At 42.2% G+C, this 10,333-nt stretch overlaps 1 protein-coding gene across 1 annotated transcript; it reads right to left on the bottom strand.

Annotated features, from left to right (window-relative positions):
• Positions 1-1,308: 1,308 nt before the first annotated feature.
• Positions 1,309-7,181, bottom strand: LOC133623292 (neurofilament heavy polypeptide-like). The gene is made up of 4 exons (XM_061986459.1): positions 6,425-7,181; positions 3,305-3,504; positions 3,087-3,211; positions 1,309-3,018 (listed from the first exon to the last, which is right to left on the bottom strand). The coding sequence occupies exons 1-4, from the start codon at positions 7,173-7,175 to the stop codon at positions 1,839-1,841; spliced, it is 2,256 nt and encodes a 751-aa protein (XP_061842443.1). The 5' UTR covers positions 7,176-7,181; the 3' UTR covers positions 1,309-1,838.
• Between the last annotated feature and the right edge of the window lie 3,152 nt (positions 7,182-10,333).

Raw genomic sequence — 10,333 nt, forward strand, 5'->3', positions numbered from 1 at the left:
AAACTACTTCTTATTATTTTTTTAATTAAATATAATTGTTTGAGTAAAACAAAGTCAAGGCTAAACAAAAACTAATACGTATTATTAATTTACTTTTTTATTTTTTTTTCACTCAAGTCCTCCTGGTTCCAGGGAATTATTCCCTGAGTTTGTAAACATTAAAAAAAAAAAAGATTCTGAGAAAATGTAAATACCGACCTTATCACTCTAGTATTGTTTATATACTGATACCACTAATACGACACAACCATATTATGAATCGATCTGCCCTTGCCTTACTTCTGGCTGCGATAATGCTGACTGACACAACAGTTGTCAAATGATTATCTCACTAGACTGTAATCTACTTTCCTGTTACTAGTTGCTCACTTTCTGCTGTAACAAGATTCCATCTACACTTCAAGTTTACGTAACAATTATTTATTGGTGTTGTTTAAAGCCAGCTTTGCAGTTAGCTTAGCTATTACAAAGCCTACTCATGTTTAGCCTCGTCCTCCAGCGTGACGATACTTAGGATACTAAGAAATGCAGTTTGTATTTTGTAATGGAGGTGATTATTATTAGCTCAGGGGAGCGAGCGGCTCCACACTGTGTATGGAGACACTGCTAGCAACTTGTCAGTCGGGGGACTAATAATAAATGCAGTGTCAGCCTGAGGGGATCGGCATTAATCGGCAATGATGACCCCATACGTTTTCACAAAAATCGCCAATTTTGTTGTAATACCAGTGGTATATATACATTTTATGATTGTTTATTTTTTTAAGGAGAGTATTAGTTTGTGCAATTGCAATATCTTGATTTTAATTAGGTTGTTGGGTCGTAAATGCAATGGTAATAATAATTGGCAAGATTTATTTTGGTGTTTGGTGGTGAGTTCATTATGTGATTGTTGATTATATTAGTCAGGTGCAGTGAGAGATGTTGATTCTATTAGTCAGCTGAAGTGAGAGTCAATATATAGAATAAAGAGAAGATATAATTTTAATGGCAGCCAAAAGGGTGTCATGCATTGCAGCTAGAATAATTTGTATTGGAAAATAATCAAAACATGCTGCACTAGCATGAGAATCCAAATAGGTTTGTTATTTGCAAATTAAAAGGAGCAAAGAGTGTACCATGCTGGCTTCTGCCATGTGTGTCTGTGATGCAGAATTAACTCACGACCAAACAGTTACGCATATGTGCTGCGCTGCTCCTGATTTATACATGAGCATGGTCTGTGGGACGTTAGGATGGGTGCAGTATCTCCCCCTTTTCCTTCCACTGCAATGCAGTGCAAGTCCTGCAGCATTTAGGCACTGAAAATGTCTTTTAGTGATGTTTTCTGGCCGATAAGGTCAGAATATAAAGAAATGCTTTGCAGACTTGAAGCCACAACAACTATTTCTCTAAGTGTATTTTCTTTATTTTTGTGTGTTGCATATTGTCAGTTCAGCAATTAACAGCACAGTCATCATTGTCAGAGCATTGCGGGCCAGAAGAGTGAGACATCTCATCTGTGATAAGCTGCATTAAAGTGCACAGCAAGCATTCAAGTACTGTATGTCTTAGTAATATCTACTATTGTATATTTATATATAATATAGACATTTGTATACAATCATATATTATCTGGAGTCAATTGGTTCAGCTTGACATATCTGCCCACAAAGGCCAGTGCAGGTACATTCTAATAAATGCACTTACTATTATTGAAGGGCTGCTGTCCCATTAAGGAGCTTGGTTATCAGTATTGCCTATACGCTCATTTTAGCATACATACTCAGAGCAGCGTAATAAAAATAATGTATGCTCTTTAATTTCACCTCCCACCCTCATGAGTTGTTTGTGCAACTTCACTTCATGGCCTTCTCCTCACTTTCTTTAGACTCATTGCCCAAAGATTTCTCCACTTTGTCTGTCTTCCCTTCATCGTTACTCCCAGATACTGCTTTACTGCTTTCCTTTTTCTCCTCAGGCTTCTTGCTCTCTGCTTTCTCAGGTTCAACTTTGGGTGTAGGCTTCTTTTCCTCTGGCTTTTTCTCGTCGGGCTTCTTCTCGTCAAGCTTCTTCTCGTCCGGCTTCTTCTCGTCGGGCTTCTTCTCGTCCGGCTTCTTCTCGTCGGGCTTCTTCTCGTCCAGCTTCTTCTCGTCGGGCTTCTTCTCGTCGGGTTTCTTCTCGTCCGGCTTCTCGTCCGGCTTCTTCTCGTCCGGCTTCTTCTCGTCCGGTTTCTCTGGAGTTTTCTCCTCGGGCTTCTTCTCCTCTGGCTTCTTCTCCTCTGACTTATTTTCTTGCTGTTTCTCATCTGGCTTCTCTGGTTTCTCCTCCTTGCCCTCTGATTTCGGAGCAGAGGCTTTATCCTTGGCTGGTGCACCAGGCTCCTCTTTAGTTTTGGGATGGGGTTTGTTGTCAGCTGGCTTTGTAGGTTCTGGATTTTCCTCCTCCTTAACTACTTCAGTCTCTTTTTTGACATCAGGTTTGTCATTATTGTCCTTTTTATTATCTGTTTCTTTCTCTTTGTTGTCCTGCTTCTTCTCTACTACTGGTTGTTCCTTATTTTCCTCTTTTACAGGCGGAGGCGTGTCTTTTTCCTCCTCTTTTGGGGCAGCAGGCTTGATCTCCTTCTCTGGAGGTTCAGCCGTTTTAGGAAGAGGAGATTTAGGACGTGGGGATTTGCTGGGAGGGGATTTTGATTCTGGTGACTTTTCAGGTGTATTATTTACTGGGGATTTTGGCTTTTGAGGAGTATTTGAAGCAGGAGATGGAACTTTCTCCGGTGAATTTGACTTCTCATCCTGCTCATTTCCTTCTACTTCTTGTTGTTTCTTCTCGTTCTCTTCTTTGTTTTCCTCGTCTTCTTCCTCCTGTTCTTCTTCTGCTTCCTCCGTCACTTCTGTCACTTGGGTCTCATCTGTCTGCTCTTGCACAATCACTTTATCTTCTTTCACTTTCAAATGAGCTAAAATTCTGTTGTCTCGGTAGAAATAGGGGCTTCCTCCAGACACAAGGCGGCTCTCTTCTCCCTCTAGTAACTTCCTGTTGTTGGACATGAAAATGACATTATCACAACAATCCGCATGAATCAACATTACCAGGACACAAACCTGTAAGCAGCTATCTCAATATCTAAAGCCATCTTCACATTCAGTAGTTCCTGGTAGTCCTTTAGTTGACTGGCCATCTCCCATTTTGTGTTTTTCAGCTCTAAATCCAGATGATTGATCGTGTCCTGCAGAATAATTGCACACAATTTTTCATGTGTTAAGAACAACATATTTTGGAGAGCTGAGGTGGTTGTTTGTGTTGGTGGTTGGTTTCCTGCCTGTAGTGAGCTGAGGTCATCCTGGTGTCTGTCCTCACACTCCATACGCTGCCTCTCCAGAGACTCCTTTGTTCCTCTGAGAGTCTCCAGCTCGATGGTGCGGGTCTGGAGCTGACGACGGTATTCTAAGATGTCGTCCTGGGACCCACGGATGGCATCCTGATTGGACTTGGCGGCCTCTGTCAGACGTTCCAGGCGCACTAAAGACAAATTACAGGTAAAAGCCAGTAAATTAGAATATTTTGAAAAACTTGATTTATTTCAGTAATTGCATTCAAAAGGTGTAACTTGTACATTATATTTATTCATTGCACACAGACTGATGCATTCAAATGTTTATTTCATTTAATTTTGATGATTTGAAGTGGCAACAAATGAAAATCCAAAATTCCGTGTGTCACAAAATTAGAATATTACTTAAGGCTAATACAAAAAAGGGATTTTTAGAAATGTTGGCCAACTGAAAAGTATGAAAATGAAAAATATGAGCATGTACAATACTCAATACTTGGTTGGAGCTCCTTTTGCCTCAATTACTGCGTTAATGCGGCGTGGCATGGAGTCGATGAGTTTCTGGCACTGCTCAGGTGTTATGAGAGCCCAGGTTGCTCTGATAGTGGCCTTCAACTCTTCTGCGTTTTTGGGTCTGGCATTCTGCATCTTCCTTTTCACAATACCCCACAGATTTTCTATGGGGCTAAGGTCAGGGGAGTTGGCGGGCCAATTTAGAACAGAAATACCATGGTCCGTAAACCAGGCACGGGTAGATTTTGCGCTGTGTGCAGGCGCCAAGTCCTGTTGGAACTTGAAATCTCCATCTCCATAGAGCAGGTCAGCAGCAGGAAGCATGAAGTGCTCTAAAACTTGCTGGTAGACGGCTGCGTTGACCCTGGATCTCAGGAAACAGAGTGGACCGACACCAGCAGATGACATGGCACCCCAAACCATCACCCAACCATGCAAATTTTGCATTTCCTTTGGAAATCGAGGTCCCAGAGTCTGGAGGAAGACAGGAGAGGCACAGGATCCACGTTGCCTGAAGTCTAGTGTAAAGTTTCCACCATCAGTGATGGTTTGGGGTGCCATGTCATCTGCTGGTGTCGGTCCACTCTGTTTCCTGAGATCCAGGGTCAACGCAGCCGTCTACCAGCAAGTTTTAGAGCACTTCATGCTTCCTGCTGCTGACCTGCTCTATGGAGATGGAGATTTCAAGTTCCAACAGGACTTGGCGCCTGCACACAGCGCAAAATCTACCCGTGCCTGGTTTACGGACCATGGTATTTCTGTTCTAAATTGGCCCGCCAACTCCCCTGACCTTAGCCCCATAGAAAATCTGTGGGGTATTGTGAAAAGGAAGATGCAGAATGCCAGACCCAAAAACGCAGAAGAGTTGAAGGCCACTATCAGAGCAACCTGGGCTCTCATAACACCTGAGCAGTGCCAGAAACTCATCGACTCCATGCCACGCCGCATTAACGCAGTAATTGAGGCAAAAGAAGCTCCAACCAAGTATTGAGTATTGTACATGCTCATATTTTTCATTTTCATACTTTTCAGTTGGCCAACATTTCTAAAAATCCCTTTTTTGTATTAGCCTTAAGTAATATTCTAATTTTGTGACACACGGAATTTTGGATTTTCATTTGTTGCCACTTCAAATCATCAAAATTAAATGAAATAAACATTTGAATGCATCAGTCTGTGTGCAAGGAATAAATATAATGTACAAGTTACACCTTTTGAATGCAATTACTGAAATAAATCAAGTTTTTCAAAATATTCTAATTTACTGGCTTTTACCTGTATAGGTTAATATTAGGTCATATCACATTGTAATACTTTATAATTCCTTTATTTGAATTTCAAGTGCCATCTATTACTGCAATACAAATACAAATATCTCAAATTTATAACCGTCATGAAAACACTCTCGAATTCAAAAATATTATACATTACCATATTGAATAGTATTTTATGTGCAAGAATATAGAAACATTTGGCAGTGTTCCAGCGTAAAATTGCGCATACTTTTTTTTAGGAATTTGGCAGAAAATAACCGCTTCACAGCAACAGGGAGAAAAATAAGTTTTTGTTTTTATCGCTCTATGACTTTACAGATGCACTTAATGTCTGACAAAGCGTCCTCCTCTTGGAAGCATGAAGGAGCCAAACTGCTGCAGTCAGCAGGACATCACAAAGAGAAGGTCAAACTAGTGTTTGTTTTGTACAAACCGGTTAGAAAGATGCTTCTTTCTACAACATATACAAGACTTATAAAAAACATTAATCAGTTCCCTCCAAACACATCCAGGATCTGCATTAATGCTTAATTTTTTTCATGATTAATTTCTCCCCTTTCAAGCACTATTTTATTCTACACTACTACTAATAATGATGATAATAATAAAAAAGAGAATAATGATCTAAATGTAAACCATTAAAATCAAGCTGTTGTCAAAACATATGAAGGTCACTGCGCCTTGCGTCAAAAGTGACCCTGAAGCTATCCCATGTATAGAGATTGACGTTCAAAAGCATATTTGTCAGTCCGAATAGTGTGAAATCATGTAAGCCGTAAATCCTGCAGGGAACACAAAAGTCACCTTTAGTATTTTTAGGAAGTATTTCCATGTATTCTATATGTTGGACCAATTATACTATATGTTTTAATCAAAAATTGTTTCACCAGGAAAATGTTAAGGAATGAATATTAAAGATGTTTAAAAAAAAAAATTCTTATTTAGGTCAATATCTGAGCATCTTAAGTGTAGGTGACAAAGCAAATCAGTGTCATCTGTTTAATAATATCTCATTGATATACATATTTTAGAAATATTTTTTTATGAGCTGCACTTTGGGCAGACACACTAGGGTGCATGGGACCACACATGCTCTGCTTTCCCCCATTATTTAATTATTTGTGCTTGTGAATTTTCGACATGTTTTAAATAATGGACTACATGAATCCCCATTTATAGTAATGTTATTTGTAAGGTGCCTTTCTAAGCACGTAAGAAAACCGTACAGAAATAGGGATAAGAAACTATAATGTATTTCCCAAAGTGACTTAAGTGTAAAAATAAGTGTGCACCGATGCGTCACCTTCAGACGTCCCTATACCTTTGAACGTGTCCTCAGCCTGCGTGACCGTCTTGGCAGCGTGACAGTCAAGCTGGGCTCGGATCTCCCGCAGGGCCGCCGTCACGTCCACCTTGACCGCATCCCTCAGGTCAAAGGTCACCTGCCCGCCCTGAATCTGCGCCAGGAGCTCCACCACCTCCTCCTCGTGGTTCTTCTTGAGGAAAGCGGCCTCCTCGTCCAAGGCTTGGATCTTCTTGTCCAACTCCAGCCGTCCCAGCTGGCACTCGTCCACGTACCTCTTCATGGCCCGCGCTGCAGACTCAAGCTCCTCTCGGCTGCGCGCCTCCTCCTCCAGTCTCGCCCCCAGTTGCTGGATGTCCTCCTCCAGGCGCTCGGACTCCACAGCGGCGCGACCCTTCTCCCCGCTCAGCTGCCGAACGAGACTCCGGAGGTCGTCCAGCTCCCGCTCGTAGTACTCCCCGACCGCGGCGCGCCCGCTCTGACTCTGCCGCAGCGCCTCCGCTTCTGCCTCCAGGTTGCGGTTGTGCATCTCCAGGCTGCGCACCTTGTCGATGTAGCCGGCGAAGCGGTCGTTGAGCGCCTGCAGAATCTCCTTCTCGCTCCTGCGAGACATGTCCCCGGTGAAGGCGTCCAGGCTGTCCGCGGAGGACGGCTGGCTGTGGGTGAGGCGGCGGCGCTGAGAGTGGAAGCCGCTGGAGGTCACCGAGGCTGGCCGAGTCTTACGGAGCCCGCTCGGGCCGAACAAGTGGCTTTCGACCGTGAAACTCATAGTGGGGAGTGGGGACTGCAGCAGGAGGGGAGAGAGCCCGCTTTATATAGCAGGGTCGGAAAGTCACCAGTCAGCACCAGAACTATTTAAAGAGATACTTTCACCCTACAAAAAAAAAAAAATCATGAAACCTCACATTTCAGCAAGTATTTTACTATATCTTCTCGAGAGACCTAAACAGAAATATTGTTTGTGGCACCATTTTTTGCCTTTAATATTGCTTATTTTTAATAGTTATTACTATTGGACTCCTGGAGGGGCCCCATCCCACCCTAAGCCTGACGTCACTGCCCCCCCCCCCCCCACCCCCACATGCACTATATGTTACATGCATTAAAAATCCTGGTTGAAACGCTAGCTTTTTAACCTTAAAGGGGACTTATTATGCAAAACCAACTTGTACCTGCTTTTGTGTATTTGGGATCCCCATCAAATAATCTTGCCTCCCTTCATACTTCCTCTAAACGAGCTGTATGGAATTTGCTCTGCCCTGTGATGTCAGCGGATTATCCATATATGGTAAAAAATCTACTCAAAGAGTTTTGTGCAAGTCCAATGCTGTAGTCAACAAGTTCCTTCCTTTTTTCTCTCCTCTTGTTGTGGGGCAGACTGGCTCGTACATGGACGTGCATCCTCCGCAGTTACCATTTTCTAATATAAAGTAGCGTATGGTTCGAATGTATATCTGTCAGTAGACTCGCTATGAAAGTGCTACAACTACAACAAAGATGGCAGGGGAGAAGACACCGTCAAAGTGGAGGCACGTAAATTAGACTAGACACAAAATGACGCCTCCTGAAAAGAAGGTCAGATGGTCTGTAAAACGATGCCAAATTTTGACCAAAGAACCACCATATCATGTTATGTAGACCACAAAGAAATGTTTTAAATGGTGAAAAACAAATCACGACATGACTCCTTTTAGAATTTTTTTTTACATCCATCCATCCATCCATCTTCTTCCGCTTATCCGAGGTCGGGTCGCGGGGGCAGCAGCCTAAGCAGGGAAGCCCAGACTTCCCTCTCCCCAGCCACTTCGTCCAGCTCCTCCCGGGGGATCCCGAGGCGTTCCCAGGCCAGCCGGGAGACATAGTCTTCCCAACGTGTCCTGGCATGCAACTTGTAATGTTTCCAAGATTTTGTATAGAAAACTTCAATAACATTTTTGACATTTCAAAGCTGTGTGGGATTAACATATCAAGAGTTTGTGATTGAAACCAGTCCCCTCTTGCATGTATACAATCCCATGTTTGTCTTTATCACATCAACAATGTTTTTCAATATTAAGTAGCCAGAATGGGAGTTTTAATAATCATACAACCTGTCAATATTCACTTAAATATGATTATAAATTTGTCGAATCTCCTTTTCGCTATCCTTTTGTTGTGGGGCAGACTGGCTCGTACATGGACGTGCATCCTCCGCTGTTACCATATCCAATATAAAGTAGCGTATAGTTCGAATGTATATCTGTCAGTAGACTCGCTATGAAAGTGCTAAAACTACAAACCCCGTTTCCATATGAGTTGGGAAATTGTGTTAGATGTAAATATAAACGGAATACAATGATTTGCAAATCCTTTTCAACCCATATTCAATTGAATGCACTACAAAGACAAGATATTTGATGTTCAAACTCATAAACTTTTTTTTTTTTTTTTGCAAATAATTAATTTAGAATTTCATGGCTGCAACACGTGCCAAAGTAGTTGGGAAAGGGCATGTTCACCACTGTGTTACATGGCCTTTCCTTTTAACAACACTCAGTAAGGAGACACATTTTTTAAGCTTCTCAGGTGGAATTCTTTCCCATTCCTGCTTAATGTACAGCTTAAGTTGTTCAACAGTCCGGGGGTCTCCGTTGTGGTATTTTAGGCTTCATAATGCGCCACACATTTTCAATGGGAGACAGGTCTGGACTACAGGCAGGCCAGTCTAGTACCCATACTCTTTTACTATGAAGCCACGTTGATGTAACACGTGGCTTGGCATTGTCTTGCTGAAATAAGCAGGGGCGTCCATGAAAAAGACGGCGCTTACATGGTAACATATGTTGCTCCAAAACCTGTATGTACCTTTCAGCATTAATGGCGCCTTCACAGATGTGTAAGTTACCCATGTCTTGGGCACTAATACACCCCCATACCATCACAGATGCTGGCTTTTCAACTTTGCGCCTATAACAATCCGGATGGTTCTTGTCCTCTTTGGTCTGGAGGACACAACGTCCACAGTTTCCAAAAACAATTTGAAATGTGGACTTGTCAGACCACAGAACACTTTTCCACTTTGTATCAGTCCATCTTAGATGAGCTCTGGCCCAGCAAAGCTGACGGCGTTTCTGGGTGTTGTTGATAAACGGTTTTCGCCTTGCATTGGAGAGTTTTAACTTGCACTTACAGATGTAGCGACCAACTGTAGTTACTGACAGTGGGTTTCTGAAGTGTTCCTGAGCCCATGTGGTGATATCCTTTACACACTGATGTCGCTTGTTGATGCAGTACAGCCTGAGGGATCGAAGGTCACAGGCTTAGCTGCTTACGTGCAGTGAGTTCTCCAGATTCTCTGAACCCTTTGATGATATTACGGACCGTAGATGGTGAAATCCCTAAATTCCTTGGAATAGCTGGTTGAGAAAGGCTTTTCTTAAACTGTTCAACAATTTGCTCACACATTTGTTGACAAAGTGGTGACCTTCGCTCCATCCTTGTTTGTGAATGACTGAGCATTTCATGGAATCTACTTTTATACCCAATCATGGCACCCACCCGTTCCCAATTTGCCTGTTCACCTGTGGGATGTTCCAAATAAGTGTTTGATGAGCATTCTTCAACTTTATCAGTATTTATTGCCACCTTTCCCAACTTCTTTGTCACGTGTTGCTGGCATCAAATTCTAAAGTTAATGATTATTTGAAAAAAAAAAAAAGTTTATCAGTTTGAATATCAAATATGTTGTCTTTGTAGCATATTCAACTGAATATAGGTTGAAAATGATTTGCAAATCATTGTATTCCGTTTATATTTACATCTAACACAATTTCCCAACTCATATGAAAACGGGGTTTGTACAACAAAGATGGCGGGGGAGAAGACAGTCAAAGTGGAGGCACGTAAATTAGACTGCACAAAAAATGGCGCCTCCTGAGAACAAGGTCA

This window comes from Nerophis lumbriciformis, linkage group LG12 (genome assembly GCF_033978685.3).
Source record: "Nerophis lumbriciformis linkage group LG12, RoL_Nlum_v2.1, whole genome shotgun sequence".
Lineage (NCBI taxonomy): Eukaryota > Metazoa > Chordata > Actinopteri > Syngnathiformes > Syngnathidae > Nerophis > Nerophis lumbriciformis.